The sequence below is a fragment of the Populus trichocarpa genome, chromosome 8, assembly GCF_000002775.5.
Source record: "Populus trichocarpa isolate Nisqually-1 chromosome 8, P.trichocarpa_v4.1, whole genome shotgun sequence".
Classification (NCBI taxonomy): domain Eukaryota; kingdom Viridiplantae; phylum Streptophyta; class Magnoliopsida; order Malpighiales; family Salicaceae; genus Populus; species Populus trichocarpa.
In genome coordinates this window covers 11,438,316-11,456,545 of record NC_037292.2, presented here as the reverse complement: position 1 = coordinate 11,456,545, position 18,230 = coordinate 11,438,316, and the positions used below count along the sequence as shown (strand labels likewise).

Here is an 18,230-nt window from a genome sequence, read left to right as displayed (position 1 = left end):
AAGTTTAATTCTCAATCAAATCAATATTAAAAGATGAAATTGAAAGAAAAAAATTAAAAAAAGAAAAAAAAATTGAATCAACTAGATTAAATCGTCAAACCCAGGATCCGTGTAATGAAAGTGTAATAACTAAATAGAAATTTTTTTTAATATTAACAAACTAAATCAAACAAAAAAAATAATTAAAAAAAACCAAAAAAAATTATAACTAAAAGCATCAACTTTTTAATTTATAATTAATAAATAAGAAAGGGAATTAAATCCTTAATATCCCAACCACGGGCACCAATCCTATTGTCAATTTAAGACTAGTTATTAGATCTTATAAAAAAATAAATCTATTCATTAGAACTTTTATTTGGTAAAGAGATTCAAACCCAGTCTAGCAAGAAACAGGGACAGTAGACAATATCATACGGATCAAGCTACGATTCAAGTACTTCATTTTATTTAGAAAATTTCATTTAAAATATTTTTTTCTTAGGATTTAAACTATTTCATTTAAACCCAGTCTAGCAAGAGACAGGGACAGTAGAAAATAATTTTAAAATAAATTTTTATCATTATAGAAATAACAAAAAGACAATCTGGACTATCTTTATGTTTACTGTTCTCACAGTGACAAAATGGAGATAAACACTCTAAAATCACAAAAAAATTTCGTAAAGGTCTTCGACCATGAGGTCATTATATAGATTTAAATAGAGAATTAAAGCCCTGATAATATCTAGGATCGAAAGCAATAATATAAAATAAAGATAACCATATAATAGATGGCATATAATAGGTGGTATAATGATAAGAACTTAAAATTAAGGGATTTGTTCTCTCTGTGATTTTAAGTTCGAGCCCTGTGACTGCTAATATAATGGTCATAGAAGGTTTACATGGTTGTTAATTTCAGGGTCCGTGAGATTAGTCGAGATACACATAAACTGACCCGGATACCCATATTAATTAAAAAAATTATAATATAAAATAAAGATCCGAAGACCATCACTAATTACCTGGTAAAGACCTTGCTTAATTAATAAAATTTTCCTTAAATCTCAAAATTAATACGACAAATTCTTTTCATAAAGGTAAGATTTGAAATAATCGAGGAAGGAAATCCCATGACAAATTCTTTTCGTCCCGCATCAGTAGACTCTCCTGAACATTTTAAATGGAGCATGGCTTAATGTTGAAGATCAAATGGGCCCAACACTAACCCTTATAAAGAATGGGTTTAGCAAAATAGATGCATGAATGGGGCTATTGGTATCTTATAGTAATTTTTAAATATATATATTTTTTAAAAAAATATATATTAATTTTTTATTTTATTTTTGACATTAATACTATTAAAAAAATAAAAAATAAATATTAATTTGATATTTTTTTCAAATAAAATACACTAAAAAACAGAGGCTACCGCGCTCCTATATACTTATTTAACATTGCAACAACCCAAGTTTTTTTCCATGGCAAATTTGGTCCCTAGCTCTTTTATTTCCCTTCACTACTAGAAATTAATGGTTTGTATATTTATAAAAATCGACCTTTCAGTAGCCCAGAGGTCGGCAGTCTCTCTGTAATAAATAAAATATTGGCATGAGACAGTGGAACAACAATATGGTATGATCTCCTTGTAATCTCATTTCAGTCACAGAAATATTGCAATCTTGTTTGTCTTTTAGTTTCTTGTCATACTTTAACCCTAACTCCTATATCAAATTCACACCCTGCATTCTTATCCGATACAGTAAATCCAAATCTAACTTATAAATCTCGTATTTATTCACGATATTATTCCCATGAGCTTCCTGTTCGATCCCTTTTTCTCTAAAGGCGTTCATCCTTAACCCATTTTCTTGAGAAACAAATTAGCTCCCGATGTATTTTCATTGACGTGGAACACATATTACATGATTTTTGCTTTAAATTTTGTTATTGGAGTTCTTTAACTGTAAAGATTTTTTATAAGCTGTTAGCACTTAAGTAATTATCCTAGGATTATATTATATTTTAATGGAGATTTGAGCACCGAGAACTCATAGATTGGCTTGCTGATGATTATAACAGAGGGAGTTTGAGGTGAGAGATCGGCAGAGAAGGAGAAGAAACATGTGGTGGAGATCAAATTAAATGGAAGATCATTCTCGTGGTTGTCACAAATCATTACAAGGGAATGTTCAGATTTGGTTTCATATAAAACAAACCATGAGGGGATAGATTTATTCTTTTAGATTATAATGTCGAATATATAAATTATAAAGCTATTGTTGACACTAACATGTTTAAATTAAGATTCCTCCTCTGTAGGATGTCTTGAGCCAATTGAATATGTGGTGATTAAGAAGCATCTCACCGTGTGTGCAATTCTTGACAATGCACCAATTCGTTACAAGGCGTGTGTGCAATTCTAGGAGATTAGTGAAGTTATGGGTGCTGACCTAACAAAACAATAATATTGTACTTGCCTTTAAGGACACGGATGAGAAGCTGAATAGTAGTTGTTTTCTAAGCTACGAGGAGTACCAAGGAAGTTCATGGGATTAAATTTAATGGTTCTAAAAAAAAAATTGAATGTTCAAAAACTCATAGTATTGATAATATGTTTGGATTCAATCGTTTATATACTCAGTTTAGAAGAAGATTACCATACGCTCAACCTAAAAAAAGAGCTTGATGACACGAACTTAGCCACAAAAAAAAGTTCAACCCTCATCAGTTTAATATTGAGAAAGAGCCTAATACTATGGACTCAGTCTATGAAAAGAACACTACCCTCAAGGGTTTAGCTTTAAGAATAGCCTAATGTGATGGACTTAGCATAAGAAAAGAGCTCGACCGACCTCAGCTTAAAGGATAACTCGACTCCCATGAGTTTAACAACATTTTAAATCATACTTTCCTTACATCCCATGTGTATAAAAATTATCTAAAAAACTAAATATATTTTCATCGCATTAATATTTGTATAAGAAATATTTATCACTCATTAAATAATACTCCAGCCACTTTGGCCTTCCAGGCACTAGGTGTCGTTACGTGTACCTCGTCGAATGACGGACCTGCCTGCCACCTTGTCGTTTGGTTTTTTTTGTTACTGTTTGGTCAAAACGAGCCATTTCATTTAAATGAAATGGCATCGTTTTGGCTTCAAGGGTTTTAATTTAAAGATTTGATCAAAATTCAATTTCGTCTCTCCAGTCTCAACTTTTGATTTCTTTTAATTGCATCCCCAATTCACCCCAAACTTTTAATTTTATGCATTTTACCCTTACCGAACTTCAATATCAACCCTGAATTTCAGCGTCTTTTTCATTGTGATCTTTTGTCTTGGATTTATATAAATTGACCCTTAATTGACCATCAAACTTTTAATTTCTTGAATTTTACCTCTGTATTCAACCGAATTAAGTCCCCGAAGTTTTGCGCCTTTTTAAAAAAAATCATCAGCTGTGAATTTCTTCAATTTAACCCCCTAATCGACCCTAAACTTTCAATTTTCTTGTAATTTCACCCCTGATTTCAATCAATTGACTTTGTAAGAATTAAGTTTGGTCCTCTAAAATTTCAATCTTCTCAATTAAGATCAAATTGGGCTCCCAATCTTAATTTTCACCAATTAAGTCTCTAATAAAATTAATTTGACCCATTAAAAGTATAATTAAGTTCTTGCACCTAATTAAATCTTTTAATTGGACCAAAATTAATTCTTAAATATAATTAAAATCTTAATTTGGCCATGATTAAATCAAACTGTCATATTAAAAATCTAATTATATCCATGGAGTTAATTTTTTATGCAGATACATCCAAAAATCATTTAATTTAACCTTGAATCTGCATTGTCTCTCTAGTCTTGGGTACAATGAGGTATGATTAGGCTTTAAATTTTATCCAAAACTCCATCTTGATTCTTCTATATATATCTGGAACCTTAGTCACCTTTTACTAAATTGTCAGTCTTCTTGTTATTATTATTTTTTAATTATTATTTTTACAAGGAAAAAAAATAAATTTTTAGGGAATAATCTAAAGATAGGTTATAACATCAAGCACAAGTTACCAGCTATTCTAATTAGAAAAAAATGAATAATATTGCTAGAAAAAAAAATCGATTATTTAATATAAGTCTTAGGATTTTTTAGAAAATCATAAAAAGTAAAGGAATATATGATTACTATGTAACCATGGGAGAGCATGCGGAAGCAAGCAAGTCTGTCAAAAACTCGAACAAATTAGAAAGAACAAATTTATCCCTTAATATAGAGCAACTCGGGCTTGTTTAATTTGTTTAATGAGCCTATAAATGAAATAGACTTAAACTTTGACATGTTTATAAAATCTCATAAAAATTCTTATAGACATAATATATTTCAAGGATTTTTTAAAACAAATTATATTCATACTTTTTAAGTCCTTCATCTAACACATGCATGTGTAACTATTAAATTTATTATTAAATTTTATTTTATAAAATAATATTTTTTTATTATATATTAAATAAATTTATTTTATGAAGATTTTATATAGTTGTGTATCCTTTCAATAGCTTTCAAATTAACATTTTTTTATATAAATTTAACTCATGAATATATTTAAGTCTTGTTCAATAGGTTTTTTTAATTAAAATGGATATCTGGGGTAATTTGTGTGCATCTCGACTAATCCTACAGGCCCTGAAGTTAACGATCAAGTAAGTATTCAATAGCCCTGAAATTTTTGAAACTCAAACTTATAATCTCTAGATAACAAATTTAAAATCTGATCGTTAATATATTTAAGATATTTAATATATTAAGTAAGTAAATCTTTAATGACTTTAAAATTTGTAAAACTCAAACTTATAATCTTTAAAAAATAAATTTAAAATTTGACCATATTATTTTTTTTTAATTGGTCTTGTCATAAACCTTGTGGGAGAGGTGAAGTTAATTTCCTAAAATATCACCTTGCGGAAAAATAATAATAAAACACACGAACGACCTGCAGTGCTACTTTTGCCGTACACTGTGCATGGAAATTTTATTCTTGAAAACAAATCAGATTAAAGTCAAGAATCAGAACAACATTAAAAAAATGCTTATCTGTAGAAAGCGATTCATTAAACTTTTAGAATTCCATCAGAGGAAAGGTCGAACAATCGAATTTATAGAATTCTTGATGAGAGAACCTTCCTAGAAGCTGAGAGCTGTGTTTTATGTTTTTCCTTTTTCTTTTATTCTTAAAACTCTAAATATAGATCTGGTCAGTCCACGTCCTGGAAAATTCAAACGTCTGTCGTCAGATAGCACCTCAACTCCAAAATCCATATATAGGCATTCGGCAAATTATATGGCTCGTATACCACCAACATTGAAAGCAAACAAATTTGAAAGCAAAAGAAAGAAGGAAGGTAGTACAGTAACCCGCACGCACACAAAGCAAGCAAGGACATGGAAGAGCCTCATAAAGGGAAGGGAAATGAGGAGAAAGGGAGAGGAGAGGTTCGATACCGGGGTGTTCGAAGGAGACCTTGGGGAAAATTTGCAGCGGAGATACGAGACCCATCAAGGCAAGGAGGAAGGTTATGGCTAGGGACATTTGATACGGCAGAAGAGGCAGCTCGTGCTTATGATAAAGCTGCATTTAACTTGAGACGTCATCTTGCAATCCTCAACTTTCCTAGTGAATATATCTCTCAAGTGACGGAGTTTTCTCCTCGTCCTCGATCATTTTCAGCATCTAGCAGTAATGTTGGTGCATCTGAGAGTTTTGAGAGGGGAAGCTCATCAAGTACCGGACAAGGAAAGCAAGTTATCGAGTTTGAGTACTTGGATGATAAGATTTTGGAGGAGCTTCTTGAAACAGAAGAGGAGAAGAAGAAGCGGCGGCAAGATTGAGTTTTAGTTATTTCTATGCTATGAACTCTCTTTTTTGTTCTTGCTTTAAGCTTTTTCAGAATTTTTTCAAGGAGAACCTCTATGATTTTCATATTTCAAGTTCTCACTCACGCAAGACGGACACGATTGTTAGGGATGTCCTGAGTTACCCAACTGTTAGGGAGAAATGACATACCTGAATTAGTTGGTGAGATTTTTGAACTTTACATGTAATCCTACGTACGTTGCCCTTAGATTCACAAATATGTTAAACTGCTCACTCAGAGCTCCTGGCTCTTCTTCAGCTAAGGAAGACAATCGCCCATGCATGGACCGTTTAGTCACGAGCCTACTTATTGTAATTTAAATTAATCGCATTGTTGTTTCTAACCTTATAGCCTTAGCTACATTTCCTTTCCTTTTTTTTTTAACAGAAGAAGTTATTTCATTCATACAAATTCTGGGGAATCCTATCAAACCGGGACCAAATTTGTATAGTATATTGGCAGCTGGTTGGTTTGACAGGTAAAGATCAATACTTGCTCATACATGAAATGCGAAATTAAAGAGACGAAGCGACATTGCAACAGTTTAGCTTAGTTTCTATAATGAAACAAGATGGTGAAATTTATATTGATGCGGGTATGATGCGGTATGATGCAGAGAGAGCTAGGGGCCCAGGCCGAATTTGTATTTTGCTATATAAAAACTCTAGCAGATTTATTCAGAATCCGAATAAAGCAAATCTCTTCTTCTTTATATCAAATGTTATCTAGAATCGGAAAATAAGAATAAAGGATAAGATAAATTGCTGATTATATACGGATCATGCAACGATTTGTTTCAAGATGATATTAGCTTTGTGTAAAAGTTCAAGCTCAATACAAAATATTGAAGCCATAAAGAATAGAATATACACTTAAGATTTTGTTGAAATTGCATGTATATAATTGAAGAGATTAAGATTCAGGTTTGAGTTCCCGCTTGAAAAAGAAAATGTTAATCTCAAAAGATGTTCTTCTCAAATACATAAAATTTCAAGACTACAAGTATAATTAGCAACTAGCAATAAAAGCTAAAAAATTATATCCTATAACCTTATTTAACAGTTTAAGCTATTGAGTTGAGATGGTTCTTTAACATGGTATTAGAATCTTGATGACCAAGTGGTCACGAGTTCAAATCTCATTATCCCTATTTATTTAATAAAAATTAAGCATAAGATAATATGAGTTTGTGCAAGTTTCAAGCCCAAAGATCTTTTACTTAAGGGAATATGTTAGAGAATAATATAAAATCATATCTTAGGACCTCACCAAACAACTTAAGTTATTGAGTGCAAGTTTCAAACTCAAAGGGTTTTCACTTGATGGGATGTGTTAGAGAATAATATAAAATCATATTCTAAGACCTCACCTAACTTAAGCTATTGAATTAAAATGATTCTTTGACAACCATTACTACGATTAATCATTATAAACATCATCATTAACTATGATGATAATATATTTTTTCAATGAAATATATTATTATTACTAATATTACTTTTGCATCATCATTATCACCTAAATCCACCGCCCTTCCACTATGCTCATAACTTTTTTTTCACCATCACCATCACCTTTAATGGTGGTGACATTAATTTTTTAAAAAAATATATAATTGTTATTACCCTATACTATTATCATCTCACTATCTAGTAGCTAGATCATGGATTGCTGCCCTTTATGATTTTTAGTACCATCGGAATTATTTTGTAATTGTATTTTTTTATCTTGAAATTCATGTATTGAAATTTAAGTTTTATTCTGATTTTTTTTATTTTAAGTATTATAATGATATTAAAATGTTATTGTGATTTTGGATATTTTATTCGTGATATCAGAACGATCCCAGAAATAGAAAAAAAACAAGAAGAAGCTGATGACAGGACATAAACATAAATTTCCCGCTGAGAGAATTTTCATCTTACCACTCGAGGTAACCTTTTTGGATGTTAGATAACGGCAAGTGTAAGATACAGGATCTGACAGAGATGTGAATGCGAGGGCGTCTCCAACTTCGGTTTTCTTTCAGGCTTTTTATGTGGGCTAATTCACACTTATTTAGCTGGAACATTTTGGGCCTTGTACTAATTATTATATGGGCTTATGCCTTAAGTTTAATTGAGCTCACAACTTATCCAGGCTAAAAAATGAGCTGCCGGAAAACCTTGGGAAGCTAGAATACGTTTTTTTATTTGACGGTGTACGTATGCCTTCTAGAATGCTACAATTTTCTAGCAATGTCTTCCCGAACGAATGCATATGCATATTTATTCCATTAATCAAATGTAATCAAGTAGGAACGATAAATGTTCAAGCCCATAAGCTTGTAAGGAGCCCGTTGGGAAATTGGAAAAAAGTAAATAGATTAATTTGACAAGGAATCTGTTCTTAATCTTCACGTTTCTGCAGTAATTTCATATTGATCATTTGATCATCAACGTGATCAATGTTTATACTTTATTTCATGGTGTCTTATGCTATGATCTCCAGTCTCACAGATGGCTATATTGAACATTACTTCATAATTAGCAAGTCACAGGCAACATTTTATTTTCTGATTCTATCAGGGAACAGAGAGAAATGCAGTACTAAAGAGACTGCTCATGCCAGATAAAATACATACATATGTCAGCATCACATTTTTAATTTTTCTTACTCTTTTTCTCTTCTTGCTCAAGCATCTCCTCAAGCAACTTATCATCCAAGCATTCGAACTCAAAAACTTCTCGCAGCATTGATGGTGAAGAGGAAGAAGGACCTGAATAACCAGAAGAGAAATAAGGAGTGGAACCACTGGAACCAACACTTGCACTGCCGGCCATATTGGGATACTCGTTGGAAAAATTGAGAATGGCCAAGTGCCCTCTCATTGCATAAGCTGCTCTGTCATATGCTCTTGCTGCCTCCTCCGCCGTGTTAAACGTCCCCAGCCACACCCTCGCTCCGTGCCTGGTTGAATCTCGTATCTCCGCCGCGAATTTACCCCATGGCCTCTTCCGGACACCTCTATACTTGACCTCTCCTCCTCCATCCTTGCTCTTTGTCCTGTCCCCATCCATGATCGATCGGTTATGTTGGTTATTTTTTGCTTTTGTTTCTGGTATGATCTGTGTTTTTTTGCATGGCTAAAGTTTTCCTGGAAATAGCATTTATACGGGTGGAAAAAAGCTAGGTTTGGAAGAGGATTTGGAGGTAAATAATATTTGCCCACGTGGATAATCTAATGGTTCATTTGTATTCACACGTGTAGACCACGAAGTTCTACATAGACAGTTTTCATCCAATGTACCTGGATGGTCAAGGTGATGGCTTTGGAGTTGAGCACGCCCTTTTCAATATTCTTTTTAACTTTTATAAGCTCGTTTGCTACTTGTTAGTGATGGAAATAAGCACACACAAAAAAAAAAATAGAAAGGGGATTCTGTCACTGCTGCATTGATGACACAGGCTTGTGCATACCACTGATGAGGTCACTTGTTTCATCATTGCTGTTCTTTTTTGGCTTTGGTTCCTTCGTTGATTCTGACTGGAGAAGAAATTGAATCTGATATGAATTTTTCTATCTATGCCACCAAGAAAGAATATTTAAGAGAATCAATGTATATAAATGAATATAAATTTCAATTTTCTTATATATTAATGTGTCCGTCTATGATTGTTATTTTTATTAATAAGGTGTTATTAATGTATTTTTTAAATGAAAAGAAAAAAATTCAATAAAAAAAATAAAACACTGTTCCAACAACCAATACTTTCTACGCAGTGAACAATAAATTCAGCTTCTGCTTTAATTTTGTTAATTAATGGCGTTCGATATTCTAGACAGATAATAGGCGAACGACAGCTTTAATTCGCTTCGTTAGGCATTGGTCGGCACAAGTGTGATGTCATGCTGTCGTAAGGTTGAGGTCTCACGCCTTCCTCCTCCTCTGCCGTCGATTCATTTATCGTCCACTTGCAAGAAGGTTTCAATAAGTTGAGTTCCTTATCCGATCCAAAACTTCAAGTTGAATTTGAATAGTTAGAAAAATCGATCTTTTAACTAACAAAAAAGAATGATCAAATTTAATTTCTTGACCATAAAAGTTAGGGAAGGTTAGGGATAAGTGAGAGGGTGGTGGTGGTTGTTTTTTAAAATATTTTTATTCAGAAATATATTAAAATAATATTTTTTATTTTTTAAAAATTATTTTTGATATTAATATATCAAAATTATTTAAAAACATAAAAAAATATTTATTTAAAATAAAAAAATTATTTAAAAAAAAATACTTAATCATAATACAAAATGTTAACTTTAACTCTAGTTAAAGGATATTCAAAATTTTAGCCATAACTTAATTTTGTTATCTCTTATTTATGATTTGCGGTATGAATAGTTGCTCTTTTTTATACAATGTTTTGTATATTTTTAAATAAAAGCATCAATACTTGTAGCATATATATATATATATATACACTTTGATTCCTGGATTATAAAAAACACAGGTTAATTATCCGATTTCCGTAAGGAAAGATGGATATACAAAGATCTTTTCAAATCTCAGGGAAGGCTGTTACCCAGGAGTGAGATCACGGGCAATGCAGACATAAATCATTTCAATTCAATAATTTAATATTTTAATATATAATTTATATTATCTTTTTATGTATATTTTAAATAAAAAATTTTTGATATACATTAATTTTTATCAAATAAATAAAGATGGTAAGATTTAAATCTATGACCGTTTAATTATCAAAACTTTGATATCATATCAAAAAACTTTCTCAATTTAAAAAATTAAGTTATTAGATGAGATTTCAGAATATAATTTATGTTAATTTTTTAATAATACAAGTAAAGATCCATCCATGATGTTGTGCCTTTCATAAAAAAATGGATTTTCGATTTGATTCGTGATAGTGTAAGAATCGGAATGCCAGAAAGCTCTCAGCTAGCTAGTAAGCTAACGCACTAAACCCCTGGAGTGGTCATGAAAGGAAAGCTCCATCTGGATTTGAATATCATGGCTCTGCATCTTGGTTCGTCGAATTCTCCCAGCTAACAGGGCTGATCTTGTCCATTGTATGCAGCCGCGCGAATCGATTGACTTAATCGAAATGATTCAGTGCAGAACGAATAGCAAATTCTCCTCGCTTTTGCCAAATCTCCTGCTTTCCCGTGATGATATTATTGTTTTATGGTATTCTGTTTTTGACATGTAGAGGCTGGAAAAAGAAGGAAATTTAATCTCCTCACTTTTGCGAGATCTCCAGTTTCCTTTAACTAGTGCTTCTAAACGTTAATGATTCTGATACACAGTAATTGTTTTGGGTTTTCAAGCTACCACTAATGGATGGCATTAGGTATTGACAGTATCGCCCGATTGGGGCCCGTCCAACCCTATCAAGGGACTCTAAATAATTATTGAATGTAAGAACAGAATAGACTGAGTTCAATGGACGTGGAAATTACAGGCTAAACGTACATTTTTTTAGGAAACTTTGTTCAATATGTAGTTTTGTGTTATCTTGCGGTTAAAATTAAATTTTTTTAATATAAAAAAATATATATAAGTGCTTCTCAAGTTTTTCGAATGAATATAAATAAATATATATATGTTAATAAATTTAATGTAACTCTATCGACGTGATAAGTCTAGAAATAATCAGATGACCGATTAAAATGTAATTCAACTTTAAAATTCAAGATAATATATTTTTTAAAATATTAAAACAGTAACATATTGGGTCTAGATCAACTTCAATTAACTTGTCAAAATCATGATCCGAATGATTCCAATTAAAATGTTTTTTTATTGAAAATAATATATATCAATTAAAAAAAATTAGTGTAATTAGGTGACAAATTTTTCATCTGAATTACCCAAACGTTGATTAAAAGTTAGATGGTGGTAGAATTTATAATCACCAAGGAAAAAAAAAAAGGTGATCAGACAATTCTGAGGGTTTATGTTTTTTTTTTTTTTGTGTCAATATTTTTTGAGCAACAAAAAAAATCCGTGTGTTCGATTCTTCTTCACTCTTCTGTAAACCACCGAGCACATTTGGGCTTTTGAAAAAAAAACACACATTTGGGCCAGATGTGAAACCTGGCAAGCAATGAAATAGTTTCAAGTAAAACTTACTTTTCTGAGTCTCTCGGAATCTTTGCGACCGTGAAAAGCATGAATATCGAGATGACCACATGCTCGGCGTTGATCTTGAACCAGGTATATATGTGTACTAGCCAAGGCTCGACGATTTTCAATGTCAGTGGTGTCAACAAAGCAAAGAAGAATAATTTTTATAAGGTGGTTAAAAGATCCAAATCATTTAGCTGAGTAATTTCGTCACATATAGCAGCACTATAGCAGCACTTTATGCCAATTTCTACAGGTAACAGATCATCTTGTTTGACTTTGTGGCTACTTGAATCGTAAACTGTCAGCATTGCACCGCATGTTGTCTATATATTATCTACATGCTCTTACTTCTTGGATTTGTTTGGAAGTTTTTCATTTAAAAATATATTAAAATAATATTTTTTAAAAAGGAAATATTTCAAGATCAGAATATTAAAATAATTTAAAATATAAAACATTATTAATTTTAAATATTTAAAAAATACAATTTCAACCACAATAAAAAAAACATCCTAAATATAATTAGGCAGTACTGTTTAGCGGATGACCATTTTTAAAATATACCATGCCAATGTTTGCACCGCCCCTATGTTTCTCCACTTTATTAACAATACTCTAGAAAGCGTGGGGAAAGTACTTTCCCCACGCCTTTTATTTTCGTTGTAGATAAAATCAAAATTGGCACTATCCAGTTTGCTTAGTGAGCAAGTCTTGCCAGTCGTCCATTTATTCCATGAAAAAAAAAAAGAAAAAAAAGGGGACAATCCAGCCTTTTTATTTATCTCGATGTTACTATTATTAGGAGAGCATGAACTGCCATGTTTGGCCTCTACAGTAGCCTGCACGTGTAAGGCTCTACCGACACTGAACCACCGAACTGGATAACCATGAAAATTTCTGATCTCCACAGACCCTCAGACCCAGATTGAATAACTTATGGTATGCTTGTGTGTTTTTGTAGGGTTGTAGAAAAAATTATAAAAAATTTAAAAAAATTATATGAAAAAAAATTATTGATTCATGATGTTTTCAAAAAAAAACTATATAAATAAATTCTTAACCAACTTAATATTAAAAATATAAAATTGACAAAGATATTAAAAAAATTAAAAAAAAACATAAAGGAAAAAAACCATGTTTTAAAAAACTAGTGTTGAAAAAACTAGGAAAAAAACGATAAAAAAACCTGTTAAAAAAATCAATATAATTTAAAAAAAATATTATAAAAAAAATCATGTGAGAAAACACTACAACGATCCATAATATTTTAAAAAAAAACTACAAAATTAAATTATCAACCACCTTAATATCCATATCCGCACATTACCACGAGCTTATATCATACTTGTACTTTGTCATAAAGGGTGCATAATTGTCAGTACGAGGGTTTACTTTTCTCATCAATGACCATGCCTAGTTGCCTACCTTATCCAGCTCACTATTAATTTACTTTTAAAAAAAAAACCAATATGGTTTGGCATCGATTATCGAAATTAAAAGGAAATTATTGAATAGAAAAATAAAATTTAACTAAAGAAATGCATTTTCTGTTCCCTAATTGAAATCACTTGAGTTTCGGAATATATTTATTTTAATTTCCATAAGCTTTTATTAATAAAAAAATACTGCTCCATCAAAATAACAAAAATACTAGTAATAAAAAGGATTTTGACAGGAAAAATATATTTCTTTTCTTAGAATCTAAATCAATGAATTTTTTTTATGAACATTTATTATGGATAAAATTTTCAAAATAAATATCATCGCATAATCAGATAAAAACATATTTGGAGAATTATTACAAAATATCGCACGAGCATAATACTAGTTAGCTCTCAAGCTAACAAATTAAAAATGAAAATGTATGTTTCAAATAGAATTGTTGCTTTCCAAATTTTCTTAGTTAAAGAGGCATTAATTCAACTAAATAATTAATTGATCTGGAGACGCTATGAATCGTAGGCCTGTTTAGGAACATTATTAAAAATGGCAGAGGAACTGGTGTGCTTTCTTTAGTGAGATTTTGCAAAAAAAAATAATAATTAAATGAGATAAAAAGAAAATATAATTTCTTTTTATTATTAATATGAATATCCAAATCAACTTGTATATATCTTAATTAATTCTATAAATATTAAAATTAATTATCATGCAGTCCTATAGTCATCATCATATTAAAACAATAGAAAAACTATCTTGTTAAATAGCATTGCTGAGTTCGCTATCAACATCTTCAGAATTATGAATGGCGTATGAATCTAAAATAATAACTTGCAAAATGGATGATTGCACGGAGCAAACAGTTGAATGGTCGGATAGCTTGCCACGTGCTTCTTTGGATGACTTAACACGTGGTGCTTCGGATAGCTTGCCACGTGGTTATGGACTTCTTACCCCGGAGACTGTTCTTTAATGTCCAGCCACGCTGGCTTTTAAGTTGCTTCTTTCCTCGAGAGGCTTGTGGTTATTTTGCACTATGGGCCGGTCCATTCGCTAACCACTCTATGTTTTTTATGGGCCTCAAACACTTAATCATGTACTTGCTTGTTTAAAGGCCTTTTTTATCCGGTTTAGTGGGTTTATATCCGGTCCAATTATTACCTGATAAAATTTGTGTGGAAGCCTGATACCACAATTCTTTTCACGCTTAGAATAATTATGATTTATTTTAAAAAATTTAATCTTTCGATTCATAAGATTTTTAAAATATATTATTCTTATGGAAAGAATATCTTTTATAATTGAAAAAATAATCTATCATTTTATTCAATTATTACTTAATCTGGGATGGAAGAAGTATTTGTTTATATGAAAATATCTGTTCATTTCATTACCAAGACGACGTGTCAATATTTTAGTGCCACCTCGTTACATTACAATTACAATATTTGATTAATAAGTGGGAGAATTTTTTACATCATCATCTAAGATTTTCACCCTTTTAAATACGGTTTCACCCTTTTAAATAGGTAATAAAAATGTTTTTTTTTTAAATCAAGGGTTTTTCCAAACATGTTGAACCTGAGACTATTTTTTTTTGGGTCGGAAGTGTAACCTTAAGAGATATAATTCAACTGGTCAAACTCTAGATTTGATTCCTAGAGACCACTTGTTTGAGTTTAACAAACCTCAAGGCTACTGGAGGTTTGCATGATCGTTAATTTCAGGGGCCGTTGGATTAGTCGAGGTCCGCGCAAGCTACCTAGGACACCCACGTTAATTAAAAAAAAGAGTTAAACTTGTGTTCTAACTTTTTAAAGTAGAGATCACTACCGTCTGGACCAATTATTTATTGAAAAATATTTGTTTTATTAACATAGGAAGATTGCTTAAGATTTAATTAGAAAGAAATTTAATTTCAGTTATTTTCCAAGACATAAGATGCACAAACTTAATCTCTCACTCTATATATATGCTAGCACACTTAAAAAAATCAAACCAATTAAACCGCATATATAATCGTAAATATAGTTCAAACGTCACTCACATAAGCAATTAACAAAAAAGAAGGTAATAATAGACGATCGGATAAGAGTTGGAGTGGTAAGAGCCATTGTTTACTGTAAACTTGTTTGGGTCAAAGAAAGAAAATACAGGAGATTTCAACCAAAGAATCAATTGTCCTCAATTTGTCAACCTTTGAATTTTGACGGAGTTGACTGATCTGTGAGAATTGAGATAAACTCGTGTAACGATTGCTTGGACGGCTTCTATGCAGAGCACGTGTAACCACGTGCCATCCCATCCTTCTGTGGTAAAGTGGTAAAATTCGAGAACTGGCAGAACCGAAAGAAGGAAGGGCTGGAAGCGTTATCGCTAGCTTGCAAAAATAATCTTGCTTGCAATCACGTGACTGCAACGTAAGCACCCACGTGATATGATCCCCGGGATTTTGTCCATGGTGGTAAACAAAGGGCACTAATTCTCTGGCTCCATAATTATATTTTGCGAGCAACATTTTCAGTCACAAGTAAATAAATATTTTTCGATTTTAGAAATATAACAGACAGGAAGAGTCAACTGACACATATAACTTCAGAGCTCTATTAAAAACAAATAAATAAATAAAGAAAAAACCTGACAAATTGGTACCACCACATTGTAAAAAACATGATTTTTCATTTTTGGGTCTTCGGGCTGGCCTTGCATCCTTGCGAATTCCAAGGGACTGACTTGCAGAACAAGGTTACCTGAAATTACCAAACATGCACAAATTCCTAGCGGTGTTGAATGCGCTTCCACTGTCACAACAAAGAGAGAAAACCATCAAGAAACTAATCAGGAAAATCTAACCAAGAATCTATATATATAGACATGAATTTGAACTCTTGCAGCCACATGAAGAAAAAACATGTCACGCAAGGGGACTCATCTGCACAAGGTCTTATCCGCCCCACCATCAAGCATAATCAAATCTGCTTGGTTACCGAGGAAAACATTCTTTGATACGAACAATTGTTGGAAAAAACTAGACGTCCAGGTTGATACGAACAAAACGTTGGAAAAAACTAGAAAAAGGTAGCCGAAGTTTCTTTCGTCAGGGGCTGCAAACTTTGACTATAGAATTCACATTCTTTGAAGTTGAAGACTGATTTTATGACTGGCCTTTGTGATCTTTCTACAATTGTCATCAATACGCAAGCATGGATTGTTGACTTCCCTAGCTCACTGGCGAGGGCGGAGCCAGGAATTTTTTTTATCCTAGGCTATTAAATAAATATATAAATATTTTTAAGATCGATTATTAATTCATATACATGAATTTTTGAAGTTAACAATAAAGTTTTAATTCAAATACGTACACTACCCAAAATATTAAAAAATAAATTTAAAAGTACATAAAATTAAAGCGAAAGTAAAAATAAACTCACTATTAAAGTTACATCCTTTGATGTTTTGTGGAATATAATTCATCTATAATCGAATCTGAATCGATATTGTAATAACCCATCAACCGGGATAAAATAACAATATCATGTCAACTGAAAAACAAAGTAATTAAATTTTTTCTCTCTTTCATTTCCTCCTTCCTTCACTTGATTCTTTCCTAGATTAGTGTTTTATAAGTTGAACTTTGTAAGTTTACGAGGTTATTCTTTCACTTTTTTTATTTTTTTCCTTAGATTTTTTTTTATGTTTTTCCCTTACTTTTTTCTATTTCTCTCTCGCCTTTTATTTTTTTATTTTTTTATTCTGCTTCTGCCCAGTCGGAAACATATAAAAAAAAGGAGGAGCTGATTTGTTTTATTTTTTAATGGCAAATAACCATTTTACTCTTAATGAGTCATTTTGCTTTTATTTGACGGTCCTTTTTTTTTGTTAGCACTACCAAGCTCCGTTCATTCTAAAATTTTAACCAGATTTTATTCAACATATTTTAAGATCCCTCGTAAAATTTCAGCTCGATCTGATTGTTGGATTGAAAATTACGTCCAATAACGTAAAACTGGTCAAATTGTGATTTTTCATCAAATTTTTAAATTTCTCTAAAAATTCTGAAATTTTAACCCAAGCTAAAGCATAATATTAAAAGGCTCCACGCAAATTTTCAGAATTTTTTGATAATTTAATTGAAAATTACGAATTTTTTTTACATAAAACTAATAAAAAAATATTGATAAAATCTTGACCTAGGCTAAAGCCCACCCCAGCCTTTGCCATACCTCCGCCTATGCTCACTGGTGATGATATCATCAGCCCTTTAATTTGTTGACAAAAAGGTCCTGTCTTTGTGACCCACTCGAAAATCTAAAGATCCCCCATGAAAGATTTTAATGTGTAATGTTTGGGAGGAGGCCCTGTGGAAGTAAATGCAATGTTAGATATACGTGTAATCTGTATGTATTTTGCAGTCAAGGGAAGGTGAACAATATTGTTCATGATGGTGGCTTGCATGTGGGCTATGGAGACCTTTTGCTTTAAGAAGATTGAGAATGGATGATGAGTGTATGAAAAGTCAAGTTTCTTTTGAATTATTACCATTCAAAAAGGAAAGCTCGTGTACTGCCCACGAATCTTGTTACTCGTTAATTGCTTCATTCGTTTGATTAAATAACGTTGCTGTGATTAGAATATGAGCTGATATAATTCACCAAGTTCTCTTGTTAACTCATCACCATAGGCATGATGAGAATTCTCGAAAGAACAGGAAAAAGAAGAAGAAACAAATGATCATGTTTCTAGCTGGTGGACAGTTGATGAAG

The 18,230-nt window shown here is 31.7% G+C and overlaps 2 protein-coding genes across 2 annotated transcripts; one reads left to right on the top strand and one right to left on the bottom strand.

The window, feature by feature from the left end:
- Nucleotides 1-5,276: 5,276 nt before the first annotated feature.
- On the top strand, nucleotides 5,277-6,255 carry LOC18101602 (ethylene-responsive transcription factor ERF098). The gene has a single exon (XM_006379832.3). It carries the CDS (start codon nucleotides 5,427-5,429, stop codon nucleotides 5,871-5,873), a length of 447 nt encoding a protein of 148 aa, XP_006379894.1. The 5' UTR covers nucleotides 5,277-5,426; the 3' UTR covers nucleotides 5,874-6,255.
- A 2,166-nt stretch (nucleotides 6,256-8,421) lies between these two features.
- On the bottom strand, nucleotides 8,422-9,196 carry LOC18101601 (ethylene-responsive transcription factor ERF096). Its single transcript, XM_006379831.3, has one exon. It carries the CDS (start codon nucleotides 8,956-8,958, stop codon nucleotides 8,542-8,544), a length of 417 nt encoding a protein of 138 aa, XP_006379893.1. The 5' UTR covers nucleotides 8,959-9,196; the 3' UTR covers nucleotides 8,422-8,541.
- Nucleotides 9,197-18,230: the final 9,034 nt, after the last annotated feature.